At 35.0% G+C, this 18,382-nt stretch overlaps 1 protein-coding gene across 1 annotated transcript in view; it reads left to right on the forward strand.

The window, feature by feature from the left end:
* LOC306660550 (intraflagellar transport protein 88 homolog) overlaps positions 1-18,382 on the forward strand; it is a 160,384-nt gene that overhangs the window by 83,751 nt on the left and 58,251 nt on the right. The window contains 7 exon segments of the mRNA XM_079138889.1: positions 5,495-5,590; positions 5,592-5,666; positions 5,668-5,683; positions 8,299-8,407; positions 10,042-10,192; positions 10,999-11,114; positions 16,732-16,784. Coding sequence (XP_078995015.1) covers positions 5,495-5,590; positions 5,592-5,666; positions 5,668-5,683; positions 8,299-8,407; positions 10,042-10,192; positions 10,999-11,114; positions 16,732-16,784 — 616 coding nt within the window.

An 18,382-nucleotide genomic window follows, 5' to 3' on the forward strand; every position in this document is an offset into this window, starting at 1 on the left:
GTTCTTTGAAGGCCTACTGAGTGCCAATCATTGGGAATGATTGTTTCTTTATTTGTAATGATTGTTTCTTAAATTGGGAATGATTCTTTTTAAATTTTGAACAAAGAAGGTAGGTAGGTAGATGAGGAAGGAAGGTTCAAAGTAGAGAACATAAATTAATGTTGGTAATAAGTGCTTCACATTCAAAAAGACAAATAACATTTTACTTTAGGACTTTGAGGAAAGATTTCAAAGAAAAGTTGATCCAACAAGGTCCAAATACAGCATAGAGGCAAGAAAGTGGTAGGAAGGAAGGTGTGCAGAACAGTGATGGTGTTTTATTAAATTACATTCCAGTTCTCTTACAGCTTCTTTTTTGTGCACCACTGAGAATCACTGTTGTGCTGACCTGCTCTTATTAGTGGAAAGGTACTACATCCCTTATATGTGCTAAGGTGAAGAAAGAGATCAAAAACCACCAGTTAAAAAAAGGACTCGAATATATTAAACTGTTGGCAGGAGAGTATTGCTGGTTGTATGTCCAGAGGGTGCTAATTAGGGGGTAAAGAAGTTTGTTTTTGAATATAGTTAAAATTTGTTTTATAGTAATGGTGATACATCTGAAGAGAAATGTCCAGAGGCATATGACACTGATTTCAGATGGAAATCAGGCTTGGAGATGAAATTCAGTGGTCATCTCTATAGGGGTGAAAGCTTGGCTGGGGAGATAGCTCAGTTGGTAGAGTGCTTGCCTTGCAAGCACAAGGCCCTGGGTTTGATCCCCAGCACTGCAAAAAGAAAAAAAAAAAATGCAGGTTTCTTAGAGGTGAAAGCTTAGAACTGAGAACTATGGGGTATATAAACACTGAGGAGGCAAGAGTAAGATTCAGATTGAGAAGATAGGGAAAGAACCAAGAGAGCATGATGTCTTTGAAGTAAAGGATGGCACAAAGAGGAAGTATGCAGCATTGATTCACCAGAGGGGTAACTCAAGGAAATGAAAACTTTGAATAGACCCCTGGTGCTATTTAGAACAGAAGACTTAAGATACAAATAGAGATTCACTTGGCAGAACTTTTCAGATCTGTATGAGGGATAGGGTAGGAGAGTTAGGGGGGAACTGGGATCTGGAGGGAGCAAGCAGGATTGAGCAGAAGGACCAGTGGTTTATAATGCAATCTCCAAAATCCTTGCCAGTCTTGGAGTGTACTCTGAAGCTGAGGGACTGGGTCTTTGTACCCCTGCATCAACCAGTCATTGAGATGTAGCCTCCCCACCAAAGAAGTAGACCAAATGACTGTCTTTCTCTGCAGCCCAGGGTAATTTCCAGAGAGGACTGCCAGCTCTGGCTGGAAGGCCAGCAACATTATCAGCACGTTTTTGGGCAGGGGTGGGGAAGACGGTACTGTGAGATTGAACTCAGGGGCGACTCGACGACTAAGCCACATCCCCAGCCCTTTTTTTGTATTTATTTTAGAGACAGGTCTCCCTGAGTTCTTAGTGCCTAACTGTTTGCTGACAGCTGACTTTGAACTCGCAATCCTCCTGCCTCAGCCTCCCAGAGCTGCTGGGATCGCAGGTGTGTGCTACACTCCTGGATTATTACCACGCACTTTTAAGAGGAAGATCTAGAGGGTAAAGTGTAGTTCTAGTACATCCACTAAATTTTGAGTTTAGAAAGGCATTAATGAATTTGTGTGAGAAATAGTTTATTGGTAACCAGATCTTCATACGTTTGATAAATGTCCTGGGGAAAACCAAGCAGCATTTTAAAGAAGGAAGGAAGGAATTGTCAAATCTGCAGAGCATGTTGGAGCATCGGTTGTACCTGATTCTGAGGAAAGTGGGTTATAACACAAAAAATGTTATAACCTGCCAGGCCTGGTGGCACACCACCTGTGATCCCAGCAACTCAGGGAGACGTTGAGGCAGAAGGGATCACAAGTTTGAGGCCAACCTAGACAACTTAGCAAGATTCCATCTCAAAAAAAAATTTTTTTTAAAGGCTAGGGGAGAATATCCCTGGGGTCAAATCCCAGTGTACACACATCACAAAATAGTCATGACACAAAGTGATGAGTCTGTCATGTAGTAGTATACAATATATAATTGAAAGTATATGTTTGTTATCTAACATATAGTAACCAGTTTTCTTTTGCTGTGTAAAGAACTGCCCCCCCCCCCAAACTTAGTGGCTTAAAATGACCATGTATTTACTCACCTTCTACCTCTTGAACTAGATTTACCTGGGCGTTTCTTCTGCTGGTCTTATATGCGGTTACTCATTTCATTCCCATCATCTAAGGTTTCACTAAGGCTGGATGGTCCAAATACCTAGTCTTCATGTCTAACACTTGTTTGACCAGGACATTGCAGCAGAAGAATCCCAGGCTTCTTATGTATCACTGGGTTCCATGAGAGTGAACCCCAGTGCGCAGGTATATATTAGGCTCCTGCATACATTGAGTTTATAACTGTTTTATTAGGCAGATCAACTATGTGGTAAGAACCATACTAGAGCATGACTTCTGGGGAGGTGTGATCCATTGGGGACCATTGTTGTAAACAGTCTTCCACTACCATGCACTCATCTTTTCATAAAACCTATATGTGCTTCCCTCTTCCAAGACTCTCAACGTCTCATCCAGTCACCATATCAGGCACAAAGGCCAGGATCTCATCAGGTCTGGGTAGATGCAAAACTTTCTCAGGCACAGTTCCTCTTCCCTGTGAAAATATCTTGATCCAATATCTTCCCCTTTATATTTAACATAATACAGAGTGAGATAAGAGTAGGATTACTGTACAGATGCTCAGTTCAAAAAGGAGAGGAATGGGGCACATGGCAGTCACTGGTCCTTAATAATTCTAAAACCCAGCTAAGCACATGTGATCAGCATTTCATAGAGAAAAGAAGGACTATTCCTTAATTAGGACCCAGCTATCCCAGACTAGGGAATGGTTCCCTAGTCTCTTGTCCACTGTGGCTCAGTGGCTCTGTCCTCTGGGAGCATCCTCCCTTTACAGAAGAAATAGCCTGTATTTCAGCTGGTGAACTTTCTCACCCTGCTTTCCATCCAGAGAAATTTGGGGCCCATAGGCCTACCTTCATTTGTACTGGATCTGGCCCCTTTACTTCAAGTTAGCAACATTTTTGTCAGTCGACTCCTTAAGAAACTTGGAGGGTTTTCTGTAAGTCTCATTGGGTTTAATTTCATGACCTAAAAGCCACATTCATAATTCCTTTCAGACAAACCCTTTTTCTTAAGTGTAAAAGCTATGGGAATAGAGCCCTGAGGTCTTAGAAGCCTTTTTCTTTTTCTTTTTCTTTTTTCCTAAGAAGTCTACAGGCAGTACCCTAATTCTTTCTGAGTTCTTTATGGAAGGTGTTACAACCTTGCTCTTGAATTGATCCTACCCTACATCTATTTCCTATGTGAGAATTGTTTGCCACCAGAGAGACGTGAAAATAATTTTAATGTTTCAACTCACGAAGTCTTGCTGCTTCTGTATTTCTTCTAATTCTGCCTGCAACTGAAGAGTTTCTGTCTTTAGCTTGCCTCTTTCTTTCTCTGCCTTGTCCAGTCCCCAGTTAAAAAAACAGGTTCATCTGGCAATTTCACAACATCCTGCCTAGAAATCTCCAATATGTGCCAGTTTTCGTCAGTTATTTCACAACTGTAACATGAATTGCCCTTTACCACAACCTCTGATAACAGTTTCTGACTTTCTAGGGTTCTAGTTCATGTTCTCTCTCCATTCCCCTACAACAGCCTTTCCACATCTTTTCTAAATTCTGCCTGCTGCCTAGTGCAAGACAGTGTTGTGTGTTTTAGTTTTTATGACAGCACACCTACTTGTAGGTACCTAGTTTATATCAGTCAGAAGTTGTAAGTACCAGTGGTTATATCAGCAATGAGAGATAAACAAAATAAGGTATATTCCCACAATGAAATGGTTAGCCATTAAAAAGAACAAACTACTGATATATAGCTATGAGAACCTTAAAATATCATGCCTAGTGAAAGAAACCAGACACCAAAGACCACATATCCATGATTCCATTTTTATCAAATTCTGGTATAGGCACAAAGATAGAAAACAGATTAATGGTTACCAGGATATAGGGAGGTAGTAAGAATGGAGAGAGACTACTGATGGTATAGGGTTTCTTTAGAGGGGTGAGAAAAATATTCTGGGAAGTAGACACTGGTGATAGTGACACAAACTTTGTGAATGTACTAAATTGCCCACATACTTGACATTTTTATGCTCTGATTATTTCACGCTATGTAATTCTATCTAAATTTTTAACAGTTCAGTGGGGAACAGATCATTGTAAGTGTTAGGAGAAAAGGGATATGGGCACTGGATCTTCCACAGTTGTGTGCAGGAGCCTTGATGGTGAGGTGCAGAGGAGGTTGGGGATCTGAGGAGGGAATCACTTCAGTTGGCGAATAGCCATGACACCCAGGGTGCCACAGCAGGACCTGGGACCATTCTGGGGGATGTTCTTTTGGAAGATGTGGCTTCTGCACAGCTACCTCCTGGAGTTCTACAGGGGAAGTCTTGCCACAGGATCAGGGATAGCACACTTGAAAGAATTTTACATGGAGTGGAGGTCGTGAGGGTAGACTAGCACTCATGGGTGATTCTACATCCGTCCTGCAAATAGTGACAAAGAAAACAGCCTTCAGAGAATAAAGCCCCTAGCTGTGTTAGTTCTGTATTCCAGATGCCATACAAATTCTTCTAATAACTAAGTCTAGGCAAGAGCCATACAGGGAAGAGCCTGACCTGGCACAGGCTACCACACTACTTAAAAATAGATTCTGCCAGACCCAGTGCATGCCTATAATCCAAGCTACTCAGAGGGGGCAAGAGAATCAAGAATTGAGGGTAGTCTGGGTAATGAGACTCTATTTCAAAATAAAATTTTAAAAGGAACTGAAGACATAACTCAAAGGTAGAATACTCCTGGGTTCAACCCCTGAAACTGCAAAAAGAGAGAAAGAGAGAGAGGGAGGGAGGGGTGGTTCTCATGGCTCATGTGAGTGATGGCAAGGTCCTGATCAAGCATTTGGCAGTGAAGAGGGAGAGAAATAAGAGATTGCTAGCAGTACAGAGGCCTGGTGGGTGACGCAGCCAGTGGTGCAGGGGCAGGGAGGACAGGGGATGCCTTTCCAGCTATTTCAGTGCTTCAGGTAGGAAGGGGAGCCCTGCAACAAATGAGGACATGGAATTTGGGCGTTGAAAACATGGAACCACCTACATATAAATAGTGTTGTTATTCAAACCATGAGACTGAAGAAGTCAGTCATAAGACACTTGGGTGGTTGAACTTGACAAATAAAAATCTTTTGTAGAAATAGCCTATCAAAACCAAGATATTTAAAATCCTTGTTTCTGTTCATTGTTATCTATAATTTCTAAAACTAGATTTCTGTAATCTCAGAACAATTTAAAAAGTTATTTGATGAAACTCAATTTGTATATCTGTTTATACTTTATTTAGGAAAATGATTTTGCACAAGCCAGCAGCTATGCAGATTTAGCTGTGAACTCTGATAGATATAACCCATCAGCTCTTACTAATAAAGGGAATACAGTTTTTTGCAAATGGGGATTATGAGAAGGCAGCTGAATTCTATAAAGAGGCTCTAAGAAATGATTCTTCTTGTACTGTAAGCCCTTTATAATATTGGTAAGTGAAACCAGAAACAAGGCTGAAATTGCTTTTTACATTATTTTTTCAGGGTTTTGTTTGTTTGTTTGGTTTTTGGTTTCTTTTTACCAACTCGTTAGGAGTTGACTTCCTTTCAACAAAAAAGTTGAAAAAATCCTCGCCTCTCAGATTACAGATTATTCTCAATATAAAATGATTCCAAAGCCGTGCATATATAAAATTTTGGGTGGATGCTGTCACTACCACCCCAAAAAAGCTTCTTCAATTCTGTTCTACCACAGCATGTAAGACTACTTCCCCAAATTCTTGTTGATACTGGATAATATAATTCTTTTTAACATTTCCAAACAAATAGGTAGTAATCTCATTTTGGGTAGCTCAGTGGTAGAGCACTTGCCTAGCACATGTGAGGCACTGGGTTGGATATTCAGCACCATATAAAAGTAAATCAATTAATTAATTAAAGGTATTGTGTCCATCTATAACTAAAAACTTTTTAAAAAAGAATCTAATTTTCTTCCTTTTAAATTATAAATAATTTCAATATAAAAAAAAGCACTTAGAAAAAAAATGCTCATGCTCATGGTACCCACCACCCCAGTTTAACATATTTTAACATTTTGCTGTATTCTTTCTTTCCTTTTTTTTTTTTTTTTTTTTTTTTTTTTTTTTTTGGTGGTGTTGGGGATTGAACCCAGGGCCTTATGCTTGTGAGGCAAGCACTCTATCAACTGAGCTATATCCCCAGCCTAACAATTTGCTATATTTACTTTAGTTTTTTTTTTAAGGAATAAAATATTGCAAGACTGAAGGCTCACCACCATCTCATTCCCTTCCCTGCTTTCAGAGGGTTGCCTGAAATAGGTATCATTGCTCCTGGGTGAGTTTGCATGTGTTGCAAACTAACGTGTCTGCATAATACTGGCTGTCTCTTGGTTTATTATTGAAGTTTCTTTTAAAGTTTGCTTCTGCTTGCATCCATATTTTTTGTCTGTTCGTTTGTTTTTTTCTTTTATATCTTTTTCATGTTGTGACTCTCAGATGTCTGATGCCTTGGGGCTGTCTCTTGTGTTTAGCAGTTTGCAACTAAAAGCTGAGTGGAGTCTGAATCTGTGAGAGAGAATGATGGACTGATACTCACTCAGTGCAAACTGTCTGGTCTGTTTAATTGGGACATGCTTATCAGTCAGTTGCATCTTTGTTCCCAGAGGAAGGCTCTTGCAGTCTCCCACTGAAAGGAGGAAGGAAGACCCGTAGCCAGCCTTGGAGAATAGTAGCAATTTTAGAAGGAGTCAGAAGAGAGCCTCACTGAAAAGTAACAAATCATTGTTGGAAGGGACAGAGGGTGGTGACATTTGGTACCTGGAAAGAGCAGTACTGACACAGGGAAAAAAACAGCAAAGGCCTTCATGCAAGAGCTTACTTGCCTAGATAGAATGCTTGTTTATTTGCTTTATAAATTTTTACTGTTTTCCCTACTCATTATTTTCTTTTCCAGTGCAAGGGATCATATTCAAGGCTTACACATGTTAGGCAGCACTTCGCTACTAAGCCATACCCCCAACCCTCATTTGTCTACTTTTGACTTTATAATTTCTTTGTTAAAACAGAAATTTTCTATTATTAATTAATATAATCAGTTTTGACTTTTTAAAGTGGATGTTTTTGTTCACTGCTTTTTGAAGTCCTTGTTTTCCCTACAGGCTGAGCATCCCTTATTTCAGATGCGTAGGACCAGAGATGTTTTGGATTTGACTTTTTTGGATTTGGAATGCTTGCATATACATAATGAAGAGATCTGGGGATGAGACCAAGTCTAAGCATGAAATTCATTTTATTTTATATACACCTTATTCATATAACCTGGAGGAATGTTGTATGATATTTTTAGTGTTCCTATGTTTTTATGCCCACCTCATATGAGGTCAAGTGTAGAATTTCCACTTGTGATATCATGTTGGAGCTCAGAACATTGGAGCATTCAGATTTTGGAGCATTTGGGGTATTGGATTTGCAAATAAGGGATGCTCAATCTGTATTTTCTTTTCATATTCTCACAGCTTTGTTTTTTTCTGTGTAGTTTCAAAATAACTTTGAATTTTTTAATGAAATAGAATCTATATATTTTTTCTTCTTTTATAATCAGTTGTCCTGGCGTCATTTATTACTGGTTCCTTCCTTCCTACTGATTTTTAATTGCCCATTAACTAAATTCTATAACTGAGTAAATTTTTTTTTAGTTGTCAATGGACTTTTATTTTATTTATTTATATGTGGTGCTGAGAATCGAACCTAGTGCCTCCCTCATACATGTTAGGCAAGCACTCTACCACTGAGCTACAACCCCAGCCCCACTATAGCTGAATAAATTTATGAACTATATATTCTTTCAATCAGTTTTTCTGTTGATGCCACCCCCCACCCCATTACACTTTAAAAATTACTGAAGCTGTGTACATGTTTGATGTCCCTATGGAGAATCCCCACCCACTACTATTCTCTTTAGAATCCTCCGTTCATCTTCATTTTCTCTTATGGATGAGTATTTACATACATTTAAAAATTCAATCTGTTATTTTTAGTAAATTTAGGCTAATAATAATGCTTATAGATTTTCCTTTCTTTTTTTTAAGGCCTTACTTACAAGAAGCTAAACCGACTAGATGAGGCTTTGGATTGTTTCCTGAAACTTCATGCAATTCTACGAAACAGCGCCCAAGTTCTTTATCAGATAGCAAATGTGTATCTTACTTTGTAAAACTTAAGGACAGTTGTTAACTCACTCAATTGGTGATTACAATGGTGAATGAGTTTAACCTTTGAGGTAATTGATGAGGATAATATTTTAAGTAAGTGATGATGATAATCTAGCAGATTAATGTGATGAAAATATTGTGAGTAATTTTGTTAAAAAATCATTTGCACTCTAAGCAGAATTAAAAATTTAAACTATCATTTGTTAATTTTTAGAAATACAACATTTTGAGTACATATAAGCTGTTCATTGAAAGTAGATACTTAAGAACATTATATTCATTCTTAGTCTCGTAGGGTATCATTGAAGCAATAACTTACTAGTTAAAGGAAAATATTATTCATTACTGATTAGTACTATTGATTGAGTTTGGATGATGTATTTATTTTAGCTAACAGGTAAATATGATAAATATAACTCTCCAAAGACCTTTTTCCTACTAAAATTATGCAGTACTTTGTATGAACTTAATCATTCAATTCATTCAGTAGTCATTTGTTGACTATGAATTGCGTGTGCCAGTATTACATTTAGAACTTTGGGGAAGGTAAAACTGTAAAATGCTGCTTTCATGTCAGTTTCTTTTACAACTTTTAGCTTTCTTTGTTTTTCTGTGTTTTCCCCCCCACTAACAGAAAAGCAGAAATTTGTTCACGTTTTTAATGCCATTCACACTATTTGAAAAAGCACTTTAAGTTCCTCATTTTATTTATTTTATTTATTTATTTACTTATTTATTAGAGCTTAATGGTAAATTCCCTCATTTTACTAAGATTTGACCACAGCATGAGAAGAAGTAACATCTTAGGTAGGTTTTACTATTATCTTGATATAAATTTCATGTAAATAGTTTAGAAAAAAAGTATATTGTGAAGTATACCATGAATAATTTAAGTATTATCTGCTATATTTTTGATAGAGATTTTTTAAATTTTAGTAAAAAATTTAGACCTCATCTCAAAAACAAAACACATATGCATTTGCATGTGCACACACACAAAACCCTTCTTTTTAAATTAAACTTTGAAATAAAATATTTTCATTTCAAGACATCAAATATAAATAGTAAGTAAATATTGTAAGTATTGGTATGAGCAGATTATTTGAATATATGCAGAAGATTTACTAGGCATTAAAGGATGCTATAAAGAAAGAATTTCCTGTCCTTTAGTTTAAATCTAGTTAGGCAAAACTCCCAGGAAAAATACATAAAAGCAATTTTTTCATTATGAGGAATAGAATAATTGAACATTCAGATATTTTTTAAGGACACAGTGTATATAATGCTTTGAATATTTCTGCTAGAAATGAAGTAAAAGGGCTGGGGAGATAGCTTAGCTGGTAGAGTGCTTGCCTCGCAAGGACAAGGCCCTGAGTTCAACCCCAGTACCGCAAAAAAAAAAAAAAAAAAGAAAGAAAGAAATGAAGTAAAAAGAAAAGCAAGAGTATAGTACTGTTCCATTTTTCCATCTCCATTCTTGAAGAAATCTAGAGTAAACAATTTAAAATAACACATTAATGTAGACTGAGAAATGTTTGTATTATAATATTGTGTTCAGTTTTGCGTAGTTGATTAATGATTTAAGAAAAATTATATTACCCTTAACTGATGCTGCCCAAGATATGAATTAATGGAAGATCCAAATCAAGCTATTGAATGGCTAATGCAACTGATCAGTGTTGTTCCCACTGATTCTAAAGCTTTGTCTAAACTAGGAGAACTATATGATAGTGAAGGAGATAAGTCCCAAGCATTCCAATATTACTATGAGGTATGTGTGTTATCTTACTTTCCTTCTATTATTTTTAACATTTTATGAATTTTAAAGGCTGTAGGCTTTTAAAGATTTAGAAAAGCTTATTAGTTTTTAAATGAATAATGAGTTATTTAAAATAAGTATTCTTGATTGTCTAATCAACTGAACTCTCCTCCCCCCACCCCATTGTGGTTTAGCTACCACATATCAGCAACCTTTGGTTTTTTGGGATTGGCTTATTTCACTTAGCATGACAGTCTTCAGGTTCATCCATTTACTGGCAAATGTCATAAAGTAGTCTTTTTTATGGCTGAGTTCTAGTTTGTATTATACTACATTTTCTTTATCCATGCATCTGTTGAAGGGCACCTAGGTTGGTTCTATAGCTTAGCTATTGTGAATTATGCTGCTATAAACATTAATGTGGCTGTATCACTGTAGTATGCTGATTTTAGATTCTTTGGATATATGCTGAGGAGTGGGATGACTAGAAAAAATGGTAAAGATTTTTAATTATAATTTAAAAATGACGAAGTACAGGATTCATTTTTAAGTTAAAGCATGTTTGTATCCTTTTTTTATTCCGTTAAGTATTTAATATCACTCATCATATATCAGTATATCTAAAAGATATTTATAGATAATTGAGAATGCATTAGAAGTTTTCTGAATCTTGTCTAGTTTGTATTTCCAAACTTGTTGAAAGTACTTATGACAGCTTAAACTTTTTGTCTACGAAATTACACAGTGGTAAAGTATTCAAAAAGTAGGTTATGTTGCTACTGAAGTTTTATTTTCACATTCCATATCTTCTTCTCCAGTCATATAGGTGTTTCCCTTCTAATATTGAAGTAATTGAATGGCTTGGAGCCTACTACGTTGATACTCAGTTTTGTGAAAAAGCCATTCAATACTTTGAAAGAGCTTCTCTTATACAGTAAGTAACTATATTAAGGTTTTATGTTTAGTTAATGGTTCATGTTAAAATTTTTTTAGCCCTAGAAAATTGGTATCTCATAGATCCAGTAAATTCAAAATAAGTTGTTAATAAACATTCATGAATTATTTTCATTTTCTTGTATTTTATTTGGTCTTTATTGTGGCAAATATATTTTCCTTTGCATAGAATTTTTAAAATACCTTCTGTAAGGAACTTTAGGGTTTTTTTTAAAAAATTTATATCTCAGTGAACAAGTATTACTTATTTTTTTCATTTTTTTTTAGTATTACTTATTTATAAAATGATAAATGTAAAATCACTGTCTTAGTCCTAGAACTGATATTGCCTAAGATTTGAATTAAAACTAATATACTCAGCGTTTCCCCTTCTCCTGTTTTCTTCTCAGATATCTTTAGTTCCTCTCCTTTTTTTAATCCTTCAATTTCACTGAAAATACAAACCTTTTCTAGAAATTCCCCTAAACATTTTCTTCTTCCTACTTTCCTATAATTTACTCTCACTTGCACCTATTTTACTTTCTTCCTCAGTGACGTTCAATATAAGTCACATTACCTCTCGTCTTTCTGAGCACTTGTTCTCTGTACCAGATATCTTAATTTCTTTTTTCATGTGCTAAATCCTTTTTTAAATTTATTTTTGTTTTTAATTGACACACACTTACTATTTTTATATGCTGTCTTTGTTATATACATTTCATCTCTAAAAATAATTAACTTTTCTGGAGTTGAAGGGATGTTTGTTTTGTTTTGTTTTGTTTTTGTTTTGTTTTGTTTTGTTTTAAGATACAGGGGATTGAATCCAGGGCCACTTAACCACTTCTTAGTCACATTCTCCAGCCCTTTTTGTTTTGTATTTTGAGACAGGATCTTGCTGAGTTGCTTAGGGCCTCATTAAGTTACTGAGGCTGGCTTTGAACTCCTGATCCTCCTGTCTCAGCCTCCCAAACCAAGCCACTGGGATTACAGGCATGCGCTGCTGCATTCCTGCAGGGAATGTTCTTATGTCTCATAGTTCTTTGCACATTATAAAGTACTTGGCATACAGTTGAATTAAATTGAATTTCCTATTATGTTTTTGTTTGTTTTACTGGAGAAACTTCTCACTTTGTTGTATCGTTTATGTTTTTGTAGTTCTTAGTAATATGGCATTTTTTTATAATTAGTTTAAGCCTATATGATTGTATTTTCTTTATTTCTATAAATATGTCATAAAGCTTTAAGAAATCATAGCCCTAACTGGTCCATTTAATGTAATCCTATTGCAAAGAATTAGAGAATGTTCTTTAATATTTAGTATGATTATTATCATACAACACTTATCAGGCAGACTAGTATATGCAGTATATCTGGAAGCTGCAGAAGGGGAAGAGAGAGAAGAGCAGAGAGACTATTTAAAGAAATAATGGCCACACATCCCAAATTTGAAGAATTTGGATCTATAGGCCTAAGCAGCTCAGTGAACTCCTAAGTAGAAAAAACTCCAGTGAGCTACATTATAATTAAACCATTGAAAGACAGAGAATCTTGAAAACAGCAAAAGAAACCATACAAGGAATCCTAAATAAGATTATCAGCAGAACCTTGTAAACCAGAAGACAATGGAATGATAAAAAGAATTTTATTTCCATCAAAACCGTTCTCCAAGAATGAAGGAGAAATTAAGACATTTCCAGTTAAAGAAAATGTAGATGAATTCATTATAAGTTGGAAAAAATAATAAAAGGTGTCAAAATTGATAAGGATGAAGAAAAATTATCCCTGATTACAGATGTAATCGTATATGTAGAAATTCCAAGGAATTCACAAAAATACAAAAAATAGACCTAATAAGTCAACAAAATGCAGGATATAAATCACACAAAATTCACACAAGGGTATTTCTGTACCCTTGCAATGGATAATCCAGAAAAGAAACTGAAAAATAATTCCATTTAAAATAACATCAAAAAAGAATTAATGTAACCATGAAGGTTGAGAGACACTGAAATCTATAGAACATTCTTGAAAGAAAGACATGAATAAATGGAAAGACACCTGTGTGTGTGGATTGGAAGAGTTAATATCATTAAGATGACAATACTACTCAAGGCAATCTTAGATTCAATACAATCAATATCAAATTCCAATGTTGCTTTTTCATTTTGTTTTGTTGTTGTTGTTGTTTTGCAGAAACAGAAAATCCATGCTGATAATTACATAGAATTGCATGGTATTTAAGTAGACAAAACAATTTATAAAGAAACTATGTTGGAGGACTCATAGTTCCTGATTCCAAAATTTTCCTCCATGCTACAGTAATGAAAACAGTGTGTTACTGGCAAAAGGATAGACTTATAGACCAACAGAGTAGAATCTAGAGCCCAGAAATAACCTTCATATATGGTAAATTGATTTTCAACCAAAGTGTCAAGAGCATTCAATGAAGAAAGGACAGTCTTTCAAGAGAAAGTGCTTGGAAAACCAGATTTTCATCTTCAAAAGAATGAAATTAGGACTGGGTGGGGTGGCACATGTCTGTAATCCCAGAGACTCAGGAGGTTGCAACAGGAGGATCACAACTTCAAAGCCAGCCTCAGCAATTTAGCAGACCCTAAACAACTTAGTGAGACCCTGTCTCAAATAAAAAGAACTGGATATGTGGCTTAGTAATTGAGCATCCCTAGGTTCAAGCCTTGGTACCAAAACAAACAAACAAAAAGGAATGAAATTAGACCCATTCCTTATACTATATACAAAAATTAACTGAAAGTGAACTAATGACCTAAACGTAAAGCGAAAACTATAAAACTCTTACAAGAAAATCATGGTGGAAAATGTTCATGGTATTAAGTTTGGCATTGATTTCTTGGGTACAAGAAGTAGATGAATTTGACTTCATCAAACTTGTAAAAATTCTTTTTAATAAAGAATTAAGACACCCTACAGAGTGGGAAACATATTTATAAATCATATACCTGATAAGGGGTTAATATGCAAAATATATAAAGAAATCCTACAATTCAACAACAACAAAAATATTTCAAACATGAGCACAGGGTTTGAAATAGACATTTCTCGGAAGAAAGTATACAGATGCCAATAAGCATATGAAAAGATGCTTACCACCATGAATGATTTGGGAAATGCATATCAAAACCACAATGAGATACTACCTCATACCTTTTAGGATAGCATTATCAAAAAGAAAATAAGTGTTGAGGAGGATGGGGAAAAATTGAAACCTTTGTTCATTGCTAGTGTAAAATGATGTTTTCGGGAGAACAGTTTGGCAGTTCCTCAAAAAGATAAACTTAAAATTACCATATGATCCAGAAATTTTATTCCAAAGTACATACAGAAAAGTAAAAAATTTGAGACTCAAATACATATTGCAAAGCAGCATCATTCACAGTAGTCAAAACATGGAAACAACCCACCATGCAACAGTAAGCAAAATGTGTGATATACATGTGCAATGGAATATTATCCTACCGTAAAAAGGAAGGACACTCTGATATATACCACATGTGGAAGGACCTTAAAAATATTGTGCTAAGTAAATGAAGCCACACAAAAGAAATAATACTGTATGATTTCACTTGTATGAAGTGTCTAAAATGGGTAAATTCACAGACACAGAAGGAGATTTGAGATGACCAGGGACTGGGAGGAGGAGGATGAAGAGTTACTGCTTAGTCATTGCAAAGTTTGTTTCATGTCAAAAAAGTGTTTTCGAGCTGGGCATGGTTGCAAATACCTGTAATCTCAGCAACTTGGGAGACTGAGGCAGGAGGAAGATCCCAAGTTTGAGGTGAGCCCCAGCAACTTAATGAGACCCTGTCTCAAATTTAAAATTAAAAGGACTGAGGATATAGCTCAGTGGTAAAGCACCCCTGGGTTCAATTTCCAGTACCCGGGGGGAGAGGGGGGAGTTTTGGAAATTGATAGGAGTGGTGTTTGCACACCATTGTGAATGTAATTAATGCCACTGTACACCTAAACATGGTTAAAATTGCAAATTTTATATTGTATATAGTTTATCATAATTTGAAAAGTTAATGGAACATACTAAAACCATTGCATTGTATACTTTGTGTGATATGTGAATTGTATTTTTAATAATTCAGCTATTTATAAAAGCATGCATGCTGTATAATTTAATTAATTTAAGGTTCAAAAACATGAAAAGTTAAGTGTTAGAAGTCAGAATTGCATTCGGAATACACACAATAATAAAAAAGTATGATTAACGCATTGCTGAGAGATTTTAGAGTGTTTTGGGAATACATAAAACAGTCAAATTCATCCTGTCAGGAAAGAATGTAGAGGTTAGAATAAGCCTCCAAATAGAGATGATGTTGTATGCAAAGACCAAGAGTCTAGCAAATGTATTCCATGCTCCTGCTTGGTTTTTCAGTGGCCTGAAACGTTAGGTAAGGCAAGGTAGAAGACGAGTTGAAGAGGCAGAAAAAAAGACTAGAAAGTAGATAAATTGGGTTAGAATCTTGGATTTAACATGTGGGTGGAGGAGGTGACAGATTTTAAGGAGGGAAGTAATATGGTTAGATGTGTATTTTATTTAGATCACAGTAGGTGGGTGTGTAGGCAGTGGGTTTGAAGTTAAATAATTTGCCCAAGAAGCAGTGCTGTGATTTAAACCCAGATTTATCTGAGTCCAAAGCTGGTAAGTTTGCCATCAATTGAGTAGGGAATGAAGCTGTCTTTGAAGCCATCAGGTAAGTAGATGCATATTCAAAAAAGTGAAAGGAGCATTAAAGTGTTTCCTGGGCTTTTAATTCTTAAAATCTCTTCATTCTTAGGTATTTTTAACAGTTGTCTTTAGAAATCCTGATTGTAGGTATTTATTTTAGGAAAAAATTGATTCCTTTTTAAGGGGAAAATAGTATTTTCTTTTTTGTTTTATTTTATTGGTGCATTATAATTATACCTACTAGTGAGATTCATTTTACCATATTTGTACATGCACATTACATAATTTGATCAATCTCATACCCTAATACCCTCCTTTCTCCCTCATCCTCCCTCCCCCTGATCCCCTTACTCAATTCTACTGGTCTTCCTTCTGTTAATTATTTTTTAATTAGTGATTTATAATTATATATATGAGATGCATTATGATATATTCATACATGAATATAGTGTAATTTTGGTTGATTTCAATCCCTAGTACTTCTCCATGCCCTCCTTCCTCCTTTGCTCTCTCTTTAGGTTTAAGCTTGATATTCAAATGTAAGATCAAAAATTGCCACTTGGGTATTAAATTTGCAAGCTTAAATGTTATGGTTAAAGATTATGGCAAAAGTGATGATCATGTTTAAACAATGCAATGTTTTTTAACTAGGTTAAGTGGTTCTCATAAGAATATCTAAATAAAGCTTGAACTAAATGAACTTTGAAAGACTTAAATTTAGATGTCCTAAGTAAATATAACAGGTTTTAATGAAAGAAATTATATATCTGCTATTTTCAGTAACAGTGATCAGATAACAAGGTCAAAAAGTAATTGAAAGTATAGATATAAAGCTTTATAAAACTGAACATCTCAAGTTATTTTTGTTTCATCTCTAATTTCAACTAATTTATTTCTTTTGTAGGCCTACACAAGTGAAATGGCAGCTGATGGTAGCTAGTTGTTTTAGAAGAAGTGGTAAATGTTTTGACTTTATTCATTTCTTATTTATTTTGCTTTCCTTCTTTCAGTTAATTATGCATATTAAAAAATGTGTTCAAGTTGCATGTTTATTAAAACACTAACTTTTAAAATAGCTATACATAATTAAAGCATTATATGAAAAACACAATAACTACTGCATATTACAAAGTGAGTATTGTCTTTCTTTTTGCAGTACTGGGGGTTGAGTGCAGTACCTTGTGCATGTTAAAGCATGTGCTCTGTCACTGAGCACTTCCCAGCCCCCATAAAGTAGATATTAATCATGTATTCTAATACCTGTCTTAAAAATGAATTAGTTCTCAAAATGACATGTAATCATTTTCATGAGTTAGCCACAGAAAATGCGGATTCTTTTTATATATTTTTAAAAAGTTTTTGTAGTTGTAGATGGACAGAATGTCTTTTGTTTATTTATTTTTATGCAATGCTAAAGATTGAGCCCAGTGCTTAACACATGCTAGGCAAGCGCTTGCCACTGAGCTACAGCCCAAACCCGGGATTCTTTTTAGATTGTATTTCCATTTTCTATTTACATGATTCTTAGTGCCCTGTGTGTTCACCCAGTTTATAATAGGAAAGTATCTCACTCCTGAAAAGCCTGAGGAAAACTCAGAACTGGTACTATATATTTCTTAATACCTAAGATCACTAGATATCCCAATTTGTATTTTCTGCTACTGCTTTATTACATTCTGTGCTGATGACGCTTGTCCTGAAGAATAGAAATGACAATAATTTTAAACTGACTAAAGTGAATTATTTTACTTAAAATATCAGAGATTAAGCTAGGAGATCAATGTTAACAAATTATAATCGCTCTTGTAGAACATAAAAATGACCTAGGAAAAAAGAGTCTTCAATCCAAGGGAAACACAAATTGTGAAAGTGTTGTGGAGGTGTCTTTATCTTTGAGCACCTTCAGAATGGCACCAGAAAATGTTTTATACACACTCAGTGTAGTCCTCTAATTATTTAGTGGCTTGATCTATAACTTTACAATAATCCTACTGGATATATAGTTTGACTGTACTATATACATTTTATTTATATCAGTGTGAGTTTCCAGTTGCCTGGGTTCATTTCGGTATCAGTCATGGGAAGTGTACAAAATGAGCTCATGAAGTACAAGTTAGAAGAAACAGCATACATTTATTAAGAATTTGCTATAGCTTCATGTCTCCTATCCCTATTTCATTTAGGTCTCACAACAACTTTTCAAAAATCAGAATAGCCATCCCACTTACATAGCAAAAAATCCCAGAGAAATTTTTAACTTGTTTCCTGAGATTTTAGGAAAGATCTTTGACCTAAACTCATTTTTCCTATTTATTACTGCTACATGAAATCACATTTTTTATTATGAAACAAAATGCTTTCAGTAAACATTTTAATGTTTTTAAAAAATTATCTTTTCCTACTAAACAATGACATTGAAATTACTATTAGTTTATCACAAATTATTTTTAAATGTATCAGTTCATCTGGAAAAATCCTTTTTTCATAAATTGAATGGATCTTAATTTTAACCACTAAAATATTTATTTTAAGAAGTGAAATAAGTTCTAACCATT

Source organism: Sciurus vulgaris (assembly GCF_902686455.1).
Source record: "Sciurus vulgaris genome assembly, chromosome: 4".
Classification (NCBI taxonomy): Eukaryota; Metazoa; Chordata; class Mammalia; order Rodentia; family Sciuridae; genus Sciurus; species Sciurus vulgaris.